General features: G+C 37.9%; 1 protein-coding gene across 2 annotated transcripts in view; it reads right to left on the minus strand.

Annotated features, from left to right (window-relative positions):
* Positions 1-2,929: 2,929 nt before the first annotated feature.
* The window catches only part of impg2a (interphotoreceptor matrix proteoglycan 2a), a 31,007-nt gene continuing 16,681 nt past the window's right edge, over positions 2,930-17,255 (minus strand). Inside the window, exons 13-20 of one of the 2 annotated variants that reach the window (XM_032566619.1) lie at positions 15,684-15,962; positions 15,377-15,596; positions 12,427-12,637; positions 9,374-9,562; positions 7,926-8,127; positions 6,347-6,426; positions 5,809-5,872; positions 2,930-5,550 (exon numbers count right to left, since the gene is read on the minus strand). In XM_032566619.1, the coding sequence (XP_032422510.1) occupies positions 5,830-5,872; positions 6,347-6,426; positions 7,926-8,127; positions 9,374-9,562; positions 12,427-12,637; positions 15,377-15,596; positions 15,684-15,962 (1,224 nt within the window). In that variant the 3' untranslated portion in view covers positions 2,930-5,550; positions 5,809-5,829. Of the gene's footprint in view, positions 5,551-5,808; positions 5,873-6,346; positions 6,427-7,925; positions 8,128-9,259; positions 9,563-12,426; positions 12,638-15,376; positions 15,597-15,683; positions 15,963-17,255 lie in introns of those variants that run through there. The other variant, XR_004339768.1, reaches the window with a different exon arrangement.

Here is a 17,255-nt window from a genome sequence, read left to right on the forward strand (position 1 = left end):
CAGTTCTTACTGAAACCAGAGAAATCATAAATGCACCTTTGCATTAGACGACTGTTTGCCTTCATCCATCCAAACTGAAGCCACTGCTGACAGAAAGATTTCAAAAAGACAGACAAAATCATGTTTTTCACACTCCTGATATATTGTTTCCAGGGCAGCCATAAATAAAGTCACTGAGTGTAGGAAAATCTCTCTTTTTTTTTAATTGGGAACAATTGCCTCATCAAATCAAAATGGGTTTTTTGACACAGATTTCACAGCGTCTTTTCCCTGTCTGTTTGTACAACACAACGACAGTCACCAAAGCAATAGGGTCAAAACAAAAGAGTGAAAATTTACGAATGGTATTGACTCGTTGCTAAGGAACATAATCAGACGCTGCCCCAATAAAAGGAAGATGACATTTATAGTAACATAAAACCTCTTGCTTTCATAAGTCGAATAAGGAACTGTTAAGACGTGTAAAGTGTCAGGAGCTGCAAAATTTTGCAAACACTGAACTGCTAAAAAAATAAATAAATAAATAAAATAAAAAAGCATGACGCATGCATGAGCTCTGACTGGAAAACTAAAAAGGCATCCAGCAACAGTATCATCACCGTCCACTTTATCTAATGTCCAAAACTATGAAAATGGGACTTTTTAAGCAGATATTTAAACAACAGACTCAGGTTCCTCTGTAGAGGAAAAATAAATAAAAAAATCTCCACATAAAATAAATATATATACAGTACTGACTCCACAGACATAATTGTTCATTGCAAAACATCTGTGTGGAATAAATCACACTCAAAGAAGAGAGCTCAAAGTCATCAGGTCTCAGGATGAGTGAAAAAGGAGCTCCTGGCACCGGCCCCTGAGCAAGACCGGGGACCTTAACAGGGACAAATGGCAACACATTACTTTTAATTGCCAGAATCACTGAAATTATGCTCAGAGATGGATTTGTGGATGAGAAGCAGAAGTTGGCTATAAAAATGAAGAATGCTGCAGCAGGTTGAAATCCACACCACGTTATGTTGAATGCATCTCCAGAGGTCTGCATAGCTTGAAGTTGTCGGGGTCAGATGTCGTGGTATTCGAGACAGGAGAGGTATTTTGAATAAAGTTGACGGTTGGAGCTCCTCTGGATGACGGTTCCAGGTCAGACAGTTTTCAACAAATCTGACACATATATCGGAATGTAGACATACACAGAAATGTTCGTCCATCTGGGATCATGCAGGAATAGGCGTTTGGTAATACTGAGTCTCATACTTTATGAAAATCAATCCCATGTTTGGTTGAAAACTCATTTGTTTTTGTCTTACAAGCACAGAACTCATTGCCTTTTGTCTGTGTTATAATCTGCATTAGTATTGTGATGGTGTCCCACTTAGCTCACTACTTCTTCAATATCAGTTTTTTTTTTTTACAGTGACATAGTAACAGGAGGTTTTGTAGAACAATTTGTGTTTCTAAAGGTGCACTTTACTTGATGCCTACTTCTACAATCTTCAGCAAAACTCTGGCTTATTTTCATGTGAAGCAATTTACTGAAATGGTAACTAAAGTTAGGATGTATCCTCTAAATTGTGATAGTACCTGTTGATAATGCGGCTTATGTCAAATATTTGCAGCTCCCTCTAAAAGCATGCAGACAAAACGTACAGGAAGTTTGGTGACCTGGTTAATAAAGTTAGTGGTTTGATTTGAGTATAATAAGATTTCATAACTAGTTTTTCAGCTGCCTGCGTTGAGAGAGAAAACATGCAAACTTCATACAGGCTCACTATATGTTTTGAGATGCTTTTGAGATGAGTTATAACCTTCTACTCATATAATCACTCATAGGTGATTAATTTAGGTCATTCAATTGTTGAGCATCTGGGTAAAAATTCTGTTGAAGCAAAACTTACATCTATCTGAATGATATTAAATTTATTGCTTTTTGAATTACAGTTTTCATTACAACACGTCCATCCTGGGCTAAGTCAAGGACCTTTAAATCCCTGGATTGGGTGCCAGTTTGTTAGGTCTCCAAGATACCGCTCCTACGCAGAGTTTGCCTCGACTTTGTTCTCATCAATGGACAAATAAGCATATGAAACTTCCCGTGATTTAAATTTGAGTAGGGGACTAGGATATTCCAACTTTCTGCTTGCAGCGGACGCTACGGTTTGATTTAATGGCCCGAGTTTGGTGATCCATACGCAACGTCACCATTCTTTGACAGCTTTCAGCTGCAGTCTGGGCTGAATGGTAGTTTGGTATCGTGAGCTACTATTCCCCAAGATTTTATTTATTCAGAGTAATCGTTTGTACTAAATATAAAAATAATTAGCGTTATGATGTTTTTGAGAAATTGCACTTCAAAAATTTCATGGCTGAATTACCCAAATATCACGTTTCCAGCTGTGCCTATCGTCAACATCGAGGCACGACAAGCAGCACCTGGATCCAATATTTCCCTCATACAGCACAAAGAAACACTGTTTCCCCAGGTCAATGCTTTGTTTACACAAGGGCTTGCTCGTGTGCATGGTGAGACAAACCCTGGCGCATGAGATCATACTGCATGTGCAGGCTGATTACTGGTGTGCACTCTTTTGGAAACCGTTGTGGCTGCAGATGAACCTGTAATCCATACTTTCTGAGGCTAATCTCATCTTCGGATTATCCGGAGAGGAGATAATCGTCTCCAACATTATGGCTCACAGTGAAAGGACAAAGTGTGCTCTCATGCTTCCAGTGGAAAAGGAAAACTGTGGCATTGAGCAATGCAAGAATGCAGGTGATTATTTTAGTTTTACTTCTTTTTTTTTTTTTAAGTGATTTAAGCAAAACTGTCCTTCCTCAAAGTGCTACACCATTAAACTTGTGGGATTTTTTTTTTCCTTTAGCTGCGTTATGTTGTGGTAAAGAATATCCCAATCACAGTACCAGATTCAGCAGTATATATAAAGCGTTTAATTATTTTTTTTTAACCTGTTACAGCTGCACAAGATGATAGCACTGGTTACAGTCATCAATATAAAACAAAGAGACACAGGAGACTTGCAAGATTAATACCCTATGTTGCAGTGACAGAGTTATTTACATGAATGAGCACTGTGTTTGATTTCTGGCCGTTTAACAAGGTGGCAGATGCTGAAGGATAGTGATAACTCGATACATGCACAAAAACAAGACAATAAAACTGAACTGACAGATTGCAAAAGGCATGACAGTGACACAGGGGTCTGCTTCGAAAATGTATTTTTTTTTTTTTCCACTCGGGTAGATGACTAAGAGAACAATTTATTCCTGACAAAAAATCTGAAGCATGATCTATGTGTGGAGCTGTGACCTCCAGAGAGAACCGACGCTCATGCTTTCTGACAGCGTACACAAGCAGAACATAACCAGGTGCAGATGTGAAGGGCCACACCATGAACGAGTGGGGTCAAGGATAACAAATCCAGAGGAAAGTGTATGGATACCATAGGAAACACTGGAATTAGTCATCTAGAAAGTTTCAGATTGAAAAGACAGACAGCAGTACAGAAGTTTCTATGTATATCTTTACTGAGAGCATCTGTTGTTTGTCATGTTTTGCTTTCTGCTTTTCCGGGACTCTCAATCGTCTCAATGTGAAAGTGAAAGCAGGATTCAAATCCAGGGGCTGAATGTCTTCATGACTTCCATCTAAATACATTTTATCTGCCTTGTTAGGCATTTGGAGGCCCAAATGCTTATACCTGAGTGAAGCTGCACCCCCACACCTTCTTCAAATCAAACAAAATTGGTGCCAAAGGTTTGTGCAGTAAAAATGGTAGTTTGTGTTGCTATCATTTTAAAGATTCTAATAAATGTTTCCAGAGACGATCAGATGTCAACCACATTTACAAAATCAAGCAGGTTTGGTGTCAAACAACAGCGCTAAGAAGATGTTAACACAAACCAGCACAAACATAACACAACTAATTTATACCAGTTTTGTTTGATTTTGTTAATGTAGGGAGGAGGGTAGGATGATTTCCGAGGACGTCAAGAAACAAAAAAAATGTTTCTGCTCAAAACAGCACAACTTTAGTACTGTTGATTGACACCAGATTTCATTTGATTTTGTAACTGTGGACTGTCTGGTTGACCTTCATTGACCCCTGGGAGCATTTATTAGCAACTTTAAAATGAGAGCAGCGCAAACCAGCACAAACGTTCAATACCAATTTTGTTTAATTTGAAGAAGGTGAGGGTGGCACCAACTTCACTCAGGTAAAGTTTATTATTACCTACAAATATCCATTAAAAAAAGGCAAATAAATCAACTGGAGAGGTGAAAAATTGAGACAGTAAACTGTTGCTTTTACTCTTCAGAACAGTGCAGCTTTTTCCTGCTTTATATTTTCCAAGAAATAGGCAATCAGTCAAGACTAAAGTGCTTTGCAAAGATATTCATACCTCTTGAACTTTTTCACACTACAATTACAAACCAGGGTATTTCAGGGAGATATTAGAGACGGACATCCAACACAAAGTGAAGAGAAACTGTGGAGTACAATAAAGACACTAAATGCTTAAGAGAAATTTTTCCAAACAAAAATCTGTTTGTTGTTGATAAGTATTGAGCATCACTGAGTCGATTAATTGGAAAATGTCCCTGAGGTTTTTGGCAGATTTAGAGATGGAGAACATCTATGACCACCACAAAACTAAAAACTGTCTGGACTTTGACTGGGCCATTTAAGCACATGCATGTGGTTTGATTTAAATGATTCCATTGAAGGTCTTTGTTCTATTAAATAAACATCTAGAGAAGTATTTTTTTTTTTTCTCATGTAGGTAAGGTGGGAGACATGACACGACATATCTTTACCGCTGACTGCTTCAAACATCAGTGAACACAGAGACAAACTATAATTTGGCCTTTTCTGCATTTCCCAAAATGTTGACTTATACTTGTACTCTACAAAAGAGTCCATCCATTGGTGCCGGCTTCAAACTGTAAATGACTCAACGACGACATTATACATCTCAAGGAGTTTTTAAAATTAGAATAGCACCAACAACTAAAAGTTACCTAAGTTTTGATAGCTCTTCGATAGAGCTAAGAAATACATCTGAACATGACATAGATCAAAAAACGACATATATCTCAGATGGACAAATGTCAGTTTAACTATACAAACATATCACAATATATGTTCTTCCCCTTTAAGAGAAGGCAGATAGAAGATAATGCAAATAAACAGTTATCCCACAAAACAATAGTTACTTGTTGGTTTGGTCGTTGCGTTTCTGTTCAAATAACAGGATGCGGCCCGGTTTTCCCAAAGGTTTGGTAGTTAAGCAGCAAAAACATGAGCAGAAACGGGCCGCAGCATCACAGGAGACTCACCCAATCAGAAGGCACAGAGGTTTATGAATGAATGGTCAACACCCACTTATGCAAAGAGCAATAGATGTAGACTTACTGTTTCTGTTACAAAAGTGCTGAAAATAATCTAAACACAGTCCGTACTACGAGGAACATGGCGATCATAGAAACATCTTGACAGGAAGCTTCATTTTTGATCAGGAAGCGTGTTTCTGTGAAACAGAAGAAGCTTATCAGTAAAATGGTTCAACATGGATTACATGTCATCACTTTGAAGAACCATAAGATTTTTTGACCGTTCAGTAAATTATAAAAGCTGATTTGATATGTTTTTCAGGTTTAAAACTGAGATTCATACAGGTACATGAGGCAACTCACAAAATAAGGAATATTAAACATCATCATGATGATATACAGTGGTGATTCAACTTTTTATGTTAGTTTTTCAAATTAAATTAAACATTACTTACAGTATCTTGTTCATTACAGTTCTATGTGTGCATAGAGGAGCTTTCTCTCTGGGTATCCAGAACTCTGAAACAGATTCAGGAACAAGTGTAACAATGTTATCTTCCTGCAAAAGTATGTTACATTTTGTACTTTATAGAAAAAAAAAAGCGCTAGACTAAACTCAGCACAATCAACATCAATGCGACACAGAACAATGCAACAAGCAACAGAAAAATGGGAGACATCACTACACACATCACATCAAGTTAAAGGCAGTTAAAATAATGTCTGAATCTGACTGTTGTTGTCTGTATCTGTGGCTTCAACCATTTGGCTAAAACTTACGAAAGATAAATCTGTCTCCACACTGGTTTGGTTTGGCATGGCCTGGACTTTTCGTCTCTTGAAGCTCTTGACTAACAAACAAACGCTTTGTCTCTTTAGTCTTGTTAGTCTCTCTGTATCTCAAACCCACTTCCCCTTTTTCGTCCCTCAAATCCAGGTTTATTTAGTACATTATCTCATTGAGGTCTAAAAGCTGCAAACAAGTGAACTCACGCTTGATGTTGCCGCACAAAGTCTGCAAACTGCCGGTCCTTAGCGTAGAGTTCAATGATGCGTATCCTGTCTTGGATTTCCTGCAGAAAAACAGGATTTCACTCGATAAGGGATATCGCAGCAAAAACAGAGAAATTGCACACAGGACTGATATGGATGTGGAACGTAAAAAAGAAAATAACTATGCTCAGTTTGATGCATGACATCCGGATCCCTTTGTGCAAAACCCCTTTCCACTGTTTGCATATGAAATTATACTTAAAGCAATCTTTTGCCTGTTTTGAATCTATTGTTTATACTAAAACTCTTTTAAGAATTTTATCTTGACTTTCCAGCATCTTTACTTTACTTGGAAATAACTTGGAACAAACTGAGGATCATTATCTTGCTGAAAGGTCCATTTTGAGTTCAATTTTAATTTCCTGACAGATGGACCCATGTTATCTCCGGCCCTGTTTGATAGGATCCAGAACTCATTGCTGAGTCAGTCACTGAAAAGCTGCCCAGTCGCAGAGGCAGCTAAGCAACCACTAACACAACACTTCCAACAGCATAACTCACTATTTGTATGGAAGTCTTCTCCCAACAAAGATATTATGTACCTATACCAGACATATCTACTGTTACTGTGCAAAAACAAAAAAATCTGTGTTTTGATAAATTAGTTTTGATTTTTACAACACAGTCGTGTACAGTCTCTTACTCAATGTGGACATCATTTAACACCAACCACTGACATGGTTTCTATGCAAAAGATAAGCTGCTGTGCGCCTTTATTTCATGAACTAAAAAGAGATTTGACACCAGTGACCACTTGGGTTTTCTTATTACTGTTGTCATCTTGAGGTTTGGACCAAAAATAGTTGCCTATCTTTTAAAAGCTGGTGGATTCTTTTCTCCATATTTCTAATGGTGTCCCCCTGGGTTCTGTCCAAGGACAAGTTCTGTTCACCGTTTACGTCTACAACGTCTTCATTATACATTTTTTTAAGATTCCATATTTATGTTGACATATTAAAATCTGGAATCCCTTTTGTCGACGCCACTGGGAGCGCACGTGTGCTTTGGTGCGTCTCGTCAATTAAGTCACATCAGTTCTCGCCTTTAATACATACATATTAGCTGCGTCATGCTGGAGGAGGGTAGAATACTGGACTCCAGCTGTGGACAGTTTTATCAGCTCTTAAATAGAACAGGTTCAAAAGGACAATTGGACGCTGCTCCTCGTATTGTCTGCAGCAGGTCACACACGTCCAACATGAGTCGACGAGTAGGAAATAATACGGGATTATTTTCTTGTCATGCGTTTGATGCGGATTTTCTTTGAGATTATAAGTATCTGGGCGTCTGACATGATGAGAAACTGAACTTTAGAACTGAAATGTTCTCCATCTTTATCTGAGCTGCTTTCCCATATTGTCTCAATGATGACTCACTTTACAACATACAGAGCAAAGAAGACCTGCCATGCTCTGTTACTCTCACTTTTATATCCTTCAACAAAACTTCAGATTGACATGATCAATCTTTTAATTACAATTTAAAGGAAATGGAGGCAGGGAGGAAAATAGATACTTACCTCTTTGGTCAGCTCACTGTTTTCATAGATGTGCCGTATCTCCTCGCTGCTAAAGTCGGTGGATGCCTCGGCGCTGGCACTGCTGTACATAGGCGCTTCGGGATAACGACGGTAATAGTGGCTGTAGCCTGTTGTGGCTTCACTTTCATACATAGGGTTGTATTTGGTTGCCCTTTCCAATGATGGAAGACTTTCCACCCGCCTGAAGACCCAGAGAAATAAAGAAAACAATTAGTCGAGATGTAAAGGCAAGGAGAGAAACTGAGCCTCAAATTAAATAACTAACCCACTCTCTTTTATTAAAATGTGCATTTTGGCACACTAAATTATTTATTTTGTTTATTTCCAAATTTGAAAGTTACGGAGCCCTCTAGGGACATGGGATTTTTTTTTCTTTTACATTCCCTCGCAATAATCTACTGATCAGTTCATGCGGCATAATTGAATACTGCAAGCCCTTCTTATAGTGGCCACTGTACTTTCTGCCTTAATACAAGGTTATGTAAGGTTTTCCAAGTATGCTAATAGTCCAAATTAGGATGTATTTTTATTTCTATCCTACTTACGGAAACTTTCTGTTTATATCATAGGTTTGTGGTGCCTTTCTATCCTAAAGAAAAAGATATAAAACTTCAGATATTTCACAAAGAGATATTAACGTTCATGGAAAAACCTTACATAACCTTATATTAAAGCAGAAAGTACGGCGTCCACCGAAAGAAAGGCTTACAGTATTAAATTATGCCGCATGAACTGATCAGTACAGTATTGCGAGGGAACGCAAAAGAAAAAAAATTCCCCATGTCCTATGGAGGGCTTCGTAGAAAGTGAATCAGAAATATAAATGGACAAAAAAATGACTCAAGTTTTTTTTTATTTAACCCTTCCAGATCTAATGTGGCGCCGACGACTCAGTCAAATTTGCAGTTTCGTAATTCCGCCACATTTTGTGCTACCTGAAAAACTCCAACGGTTTCTGAGAGGGGAGACGTTGCGCTTTCCAGTCAGTGTTGGGTTATTACGGTAATTTTCACCCCCATCGCAGCAGAGAGTGAAATTAATCTGAGGGCGCTTTTTTTAATAGACGGTAAATTGTGAAAATAACTTGATAGATATTGAAAGTTCCAGTTGTTATGGATAAATTGGCAACATATATTTACTCACAGGACATTTAAAGAACTACGTACAATTAAAATAAGCAAAAATATATCCAGGCGGACATTTGAAATTTAGGTCATAAAGGGTTAAAAGAAATGTTCTTGAATTAATTTCTTAGCATTCGGCACATCAATTATGTTCCCCTTTGGTGGTTCAGGGTGCAACCCGTTACTCACCCAATGACAGATGGACATAGAAAAGCTGTCTCAGTTTTGTAGGTAAAAGAAATGTTGTCTGTTGTCAAATTACAGATGTTTTTGGGTGGGCAGTATTTTAGCTCCGATCCTCACCGTACGGGATCCTCTGACTCTTCCTTGTCGTACTGATCCCGAAGTGTCCTGGCCAGGAAGAACAACACTCCGGCCGCCACAAACAGGAAACCAGCAACAGAGGCTATGGCTATGCCAACCACCAGAGGCTCAGACACATACTCCTCACAGTGTTCACCTCTGTACCACCAGTTCTCTCCAACACGACACCTGGAGATGGAAAATGTCAGTCTGAAATTTATTTGTAAAACTGTGGACTGAATTTAAAAAAAAAAAATCAACTTCAGTATTTTTGAGCAGCAGAATCCAAATGTTTTGGCAAATAAATCAGGTGAAAGCTGTTCCTGTTTTTTGTCACGACAAAGATGATAAATTCATTTTAATTCTGCCTGTGTCATAAAAAATCACTGATTCCTTGTTGTGGAAGAAAATCTTGTTTTCTGTCTCCATGGAGGAATGCAACACTTTTAGCTGGAAGTTAATGAGAATCCTGCGGCACGTGGCACTGCCTTCATGTGTTATAATGCTGTAGTGGGTGTGAAACAGAGGTTAGCAGTCATCTTGGCTTGTCTTCCCCAAGTCTGCTCATAATTACTAGAGTGCTAAAAAAAAAACTTGCATATCAAAGTCTGAGCAGGGCTAACAAAAAGTTCCTGTCACTTATTTCCAATGCTGGCTTTTCATCTTCAGCACACATGCATAAATCTGTTGCACATGCAAACATAAGTTCTGATAAAAGAAGACACATTGCAGACATCAAAGTAGGCCTGTGGGAAACCGTGAAGGGCAAATATCATATTGAAGAGCAAGATATTCTAAAAATCTCAAAAGTATGAAACATAAACAAAACACAAACTGTTTATTTATTGTGTTTCTTCTTGACAGACGAGCTTGTGTTGAGCAATTGACAACAAACTGCCTCTCATGTGTGCAAGTGAATTGGTAAAAAGCTCGCTCATCATGACCAAAACATGTAACCTGCATACATATTAAAAATGAGATCTGCTGGTATCTGTATTGACCAGTGGTGCTCATTAACACAAATTTATTTTTACGTTATTTTAATCACTTTTTTGAAATGAAATAAGTCATTTGAACCATGCTCTCCAAACAAAATGCACAACCTACTCTGTTTGGAAATCTTTGACAGTAATCAAAGCACAGACTGTTTTTGTGTTGTAGGAAAATGTGTCAAATGGATCTTTGGCTGCTAAATGGTGGCAGAAACAAGTTACATAGTGTGCTCTTTCGAAACAAAGATCATTTATGCAGAAAACATGGATTAGCTTTATGGAAGTAAACACAGGTGGTGATGACAAGTTCCTCTGCACCCACCAAAGTCTGACTTTCTGTTGGAAAAAACATGCTGTGTTGGGAATATTAAACAACTAGAATCCTGAATTTAAGGGAAGGAACAACCCCGGAGTGTTGAGGAAACAAATTAGTTAATGCCAGCAATGCAGAAAGCTAAAACAGGAAGTAAACAGCTAGATAACCAACGTGACTAAATCTGTTGTTTGTAAGAAATAACATTAAATTAATAGCGACTCTCTCCAAACCTTCCTCCAGCATGTTTATCCCCGGTAATTAGCTTCAGCTGTGACTTTTTTCTTTGTATCTGAGCAAAGTGAATCAGAGTATTCGACTTTAGCTACAGAGTGAACGCAAATCAGTATTTTATTTTTCCTTTCATTCATCACATTTATAGCCTTAGCTAGATGAGACATTTTACAGCTAAGATAGAAAAACTAGAGTTTGAATTGCAGAAGCTATGTTCTCTGAAAAACATTCTGATGTGCAAATTAAACCCTTACGAATAAAACATTGATGATTATGTTTTATTCTTGCACCACCACTGTGTGGCTTGGTAATGTAACGTATTCAGGTGACTTGGTGGTGGGGATAGTTTGCAAAAGGTAAGATTCCTTTCACAAAGAAAGCAGCATAAAGTGCTCCAATTGCAGGGCTGAAGCCTGAAGCATGGGAGAAAAGCACAGGGCAGGGTACAAAATAACCTCAATACATCATAAAGGTAACAAGTAGCGACATTATTCAAAGTCACAACCAGATTTAATTGTCTTAGTAAAGACTATATTAGTTGACAGCTTTTATAATATTTTAAACTCAAACTTTACTTCCAAATTGTTGGATATAAGGTTTCTTGTTTAGATCTCCAAGTGTCTATTAATGTTGTGTGAACACACTGCAAGCTTCTCCTAAGCTTTGGTCTTCATGGACATACGCCAGTTTGTCTCTACTTTGAGGCAAACAGATGATGCACAAATTACTGAACCTGACCACAAGGTTAAACTGTGCGTCGCTCAACTCAGCATACCACCGCCTCAGTCTGCTGTCAAGCGATAAATCAGCCAGGGGCCTTTCATGTGAAAGCAGCCTAATGATGTTGGTCAGAACCACAGCAGAAGCTATGGCTTCAATCTGGATGCTGCCAGGATTTCAGAGGTTTATATTACTTTTTTTTTTGTCACAAGGTCTAATTGGCACCATGGTAAACTACAGGCTGAGTGACTCTTCAGAGCAATTTTAGAACTTTTATATATATATATATATTTCTCAGTGGTTGAAAATGAAAATAACTATTGTGAGCTACAAACCTAAAGATGTGAAAATGATAAAATATTAATTTCAAATAAGAAATTTAACTATATGAGGTAGAGAACGTCATAACATTTGTTGCTTATGCACAATATTGTGAGAGAAAAAATTTATCTGACTTCAGTGGGATAATAACTTTTTTCTACAATCACAAATTAGGCAACTTTGACAGAAAAAATAATTTTACTTCTACATTTGAGGGCTTAAACTTTTGCAAAAGTGTAAATCCTCACATTCTTTCATTTAAAACCTTGTTTAAAGCACACCTAAATCTGGTGTGCAATCTTGAAAATCAGCACAAGAAGCAAAATAGCTCTAAAATCAGTGAAATAAATAATTGTATTTACACTTCTTCCTTCTAAACTCTACCGACTTGGAAAATCTGTTTAGTCACTGCAGCCTTCTAGAACTGAAGACTTGTTCCCCACACACAAACCCAGTCTTAATCCCTCGCCCACCTGCAGATGGCTCCCTGGCCAGGGATGATGTCACACTTGCCGTCATTGAGGCAAAAGTCTGTCTGCAGCTCACAGATGCTTTGACACGGAAGGCCGTCAACACTGAAGTAGCCCGCATTACAGACACACTCCGCTTCCCCTGACCACTTGTTCACTTTACATTCTGCGTACTCGTTGCACGCCTGGAACTTGCAGGGATCGGCTTGGTCACCTGGAAATTAAAAGCAATTGATAAGAAAACATATACTTTAATTATAACAGGTGCAAAGGGATTTCTATTCAGCTGCTTTTTTATCTTATGATCCAACGTAAAAAAAAAACAACAACTTTGGATTATATCTTTGTGGATGAATCAGTGGTTGCTTTTTATGTTGCAAGTTGGTCTATGTCAGCCACTAATCTCAATGAAGTATAACATTTAAAGGTATTCAGATTTACTTGACTAAAAATAAAACTTTAGATGTATGCTGAACGTCAATTTATTTTTATTCGATTCTAAATGACTAATTTATTTTTAGTTTGAAAACCCTATTTTGTGCTTTTTTAAGTTTAGAATTTAGCTACATGCAAAGGCTAATTTTATGTGCTTGTTGGTATTTCTGTTTTGATAGAACATGTTTCAAAAAAAATATACAAAAAATTATTATCATAAAGCTGCTCGTGCCTGTTCAATAATATTATGCATTTCTAAAGAATATGTTTACATTTTCCCCAAAGTTCTGAAAGTGCTATTTGTCACTTTTACAGCTCTTAAGATATTGGAAGAAAAAAAAAAAGTTGGATTAAATTGCAAAAACAACACAAATTTACAAACTCACAGCAAAACAAACTGTTTAAAAACACATTTTATATATATCAATACACCAGTATACATCATTATTGATACAATGTTACCTCTGCCTGGTGCACAATGAGAACTCTGCTACTCAGTATTGCCTTCTTTGGAGTTATTTTAGTGAAAAGGGTGAGATCCTAGCTGTTCTGTTTTGTGCAAAAATGTAGAGCAGTTAAAGTTGCATTGGATTGTTTCCTCCACCTATAAAAAGTGTTCAACCCTTGAATGTTTTACTCTTTTTCTTGCTTTTACAAATCAATAAGGATCTACACAATTTGGCTTTTTGAAGACAAAAAAATACAAAACACCATTTTAAAGCTAAAGTAAAAATTATTCTACAAAATATATTCATCTGTTTTGACCTTAATCAACAGAGGTCTAGACAACTGGTGCTAGTAGTCTCTCAATGAGTGGAATGGAGATCACCTGAGTGTAGTGAGTGCATCTCCAATGAATGTGGCATAAAAACACCTGTGTCTGGAAAAACCATTAACTGCTTAAAATGTATTTCTGGCTACCATTACAGCATGAAGATAAAAGAACACTCCAACCAAGTCAGAGAAAAAGTTATTGAAAAGTATAAACTGGCTATGAACAAATTCCCCTGGAGTTCAGGTAAATCTCTTTTCCTTCCAGAAGTGGAAGGAAAATGTCAAATGTGTAAATCTGACTATCAGGCCATCCTCACAAACTGAGTGACCATGCAGGGAGGAGTCTGGTGGACTAGGACACCAGGAGTTATAAGCTTCAGCAGCTCAGATGGGAGAGACTTTGCACGCAGCTGCTGTTGCCAGGGTTTTTTCACCAGTCGATGCTTTATGAGAGAGCGGCAATGAAAAAAAAAAAAAAAAAACACTGCTGAAGAAAACTCATATCAAGGCTCGACTAAAGTTTGCCAAAAGGCACATGGGAGACTCCATGTGCCTCCATGGTAAAGTAGAATAAAGTTATTTGATCCGACTACTTTCTGCCTGTGTTTGTTATTTTTAAGCAATGAGATTTACATATTTTATTTCATCATAAAGTACCGGAACCAGCACATAATTGTATAGATTGAACAGTACTACTCAAGTACTCAGGGCTTAAGTAGCGTTTTTACACAATACTTTTTTACTCTTACTTGTCTAATATTTTGGCTATTCTACCCACCTCTGATTAAAGTTCAAAATAACACTTTCTAAATTACTCAATTACCAGGTAATTGAGTCAAAAAGCCTTAAAGTTTACAGCAGCACCATTTTTATGTTATGTTGTTCCTGAGCCCATTATTCCACACTCTCCATCTCACTGTTTTGTAGTTCAGATTTAGCAGGTCTACATCAGACAAGACTGTAAGTACAGACATCAAATGATCATTCTAATGCTTCTGAAATCAGTCTTGTGAATAGAACAACAATTGGCATAAAGTGCATCTGCATAGTTCCTGTGTGGTTTATTCATGTAGACGTATAAAACACTTGCAGCCAAAGCAATATAAAATACTAAAGAGATTCTGAATTAGGAAACATCAGAATACAGATTTTGGGATTGGATTCCTTCCCTCCCAACAAAGAAACAGCTTAAGGGCGCTCTATAACAGGCTTTGTAATTGCATTATTGGCATGTGATTTATGTTTGTATTTCCAGACAGGCTCACTTCGATAATATCTGTCTGTTGTTTTATTGGGTAGAAACAGACAAACAAATCTGCCAAAGTCTTCAAAAGCACATTTGTGGTAGCTTTCAGCACAATAAGGGTCTTTAGAAGCACATTTGGCTATATTAAAACAGGCATAAATCTTTTTCACATAAAAACATTGCCATCCATTCATTTTAGTTCAGCTATATTATTAGTGCATAATGTGATTCAGAGGTATTGTTTTCCATCACTATGTTTAACATGAACTTTTTCAGTGATTAACTTTATGACAAATATTACATTTATTCTCAAAATGAATTGTTGGTTCACAGTTGATTAGACAGGCTGAGAAATGCCAAGTATCAAAGGAGAAGATTGGATGACAATAATTAAATAATGAAAGTAAACTGTTTAGCTTAACATTAAGACAATTATGGGCTCTGTCAATTATGGGTTTGCTGTGTAAGCATTGAGTTTATTTGGTGCAAGAAACTCACCCGACTCCACATCCAGAGAGTATTTATCAATGGCTAGATTCATGGTCTGGTACGCAGTGTTACAGAAGTCCTCTAGAATTAGATACACAGTAGTGGTGACGGCCCGGGCCACCGGCTTCCCAAACTTCATCCGACTGTTGACCACGATGCTCCCATTCCTGAAGTTCAAGATCTCCAGATTCTCAAAGTGGCTCAGGTTGGACTGAAGATAGGGCACAAGCTTGGAAAAAATAGAAAAATTGGATTTTGCAAGCTGCATGCCGGTGTGGATTCTTACCAAAACAAATGCAACACTGTCGGTGGTTACCAGTTCTAGGAAGCGCTGTTCCAAAGCCTTGTACTCTGGGGAGCTCTTGTTAAAGAGGTCTTCAGAAAATACCATGTTGGTCACTCTCAGGCTGAAGAAGACTATCAGAGCTCGCCTCGGGTTTATAGGCATGGCAATGCTGACTTGGTCTGTGCCTTGGGCCACACTGAATGGGGATCCAGTGCTGCCTTCCTCTGTCTGGTTTGACGAGCCATAATCATAAGGAATCAGGTCATATCCGTGATCTTCAGGGGTGGCATCCAGGTCCTCCTGAGTGGTCTACCTCAACCAAACAGAAAAATGTCTTAAAAATCAGGCTTCTAATTGATACCATATATTGTCTATGCATTTTAATGAATTTAAATTGTAACTTTTTCTCCAAAGATTCTAGGGTAAAGGAGCAAGAGGCATACTTTTCAATGTAAAGTGATGTGTAAGGCTCAAAACATATTACAATAGAAGTCCTTTACTGGATGTCGTAGGAGTAATTGTCCCATCTTTGAAGGTTCTATGAATGCTCAACATTATACAGTAATCAGGCATAATGGCATGAACACTGACAGCTTAAGTGAACAACATTGATTAGTTCTTTATTGTGGCACCTATGGGTGGGTAGGAGATAAATGGTAGAAATTAAGATTTTGTCTTTAAAAATGAAAATGTGTCAGACACCAGAAAAATGGGCAAGCCTAAGCATTTGCATTTGAAATGGATTAAACTGTGATGTCTAAAGAACTTGGTCTGAGCATCTCTAAAACTGGTGTTCCCTGTCTCCAATGATCAGTGTCTATCACAAAGCCACCTAGAGAAGAAACAGTGATGAACCAAATTTTGCAAAAGTGGGAAGTAAAAGCTGGCCTGTGTTGTCAGTAGATCATATTATTGAATAATTTATTCCTGGTTCTTATAGAAAGCAGTCAGAATACACAGTGAATCATTCTACTTCATTTCAGCCTACATAGTCACACATTAGTTAGGTAGCTGCTGAAAAAAGCCACATTGGGCACATCAGTATCAGAATCTGATCAAGGAGCAGTGGAACTAGTCGGCCTGGTACAAAGAATTAGGTTTGCTTTTACATTTTGTGGAAAGTGAATTGTGTGTGAGTGTGTGTTTTACAAACCTGTATAACCTATGGAACCAAGGGAAGAAGGCAAGATGTTGGAAGCAGTGGGGTGGTTTGGGCAATTCCTTGTTGGGGAACCTTGGGTCCCTATCCATGTGAATGTTACTTTGAAACATACCACCTAACTAAGCTTTTCTTGGATCATGTACACCTCCTCATGAAAACAGAATTATCTGACAGCTGTGTTCTCTTTCAATAGAAAAATGCTCAATCCACAGAACAACAATGGGTCAGAAATGTTTGAGGAGCATGAGGAGCATTGAACTGACCTCCACATTTCCCAGATCTCAATCCAAACAAGTCAGATTTGTGTCGTAGTCATGTCACAACCTACAGAGACTAAATGATCTAGAGCCTGTCTTGATTCCAGATGTTACAATACATCTTCAGAGGTCTAGGGAAGTTTATAACTTGGCGTGTCAGGTAGCAAAAGGGGGACTGGCACA

This window comes from Xiphophorus hellerii, chromosome 7 (genome assembly GCF_003331165.1).
Source record: "Xiphophorus hellerii strain 12219 chromosome 7, Xiphophorus_hellerii-4.1, whole genome shotgun sequence".
NCBI lineage: Eukaryota > Metazoa > Chordata > Actinopteri > Cyprinodontiformes > Poeciliidae > Xiphophorus > Xiphophorus hellerii.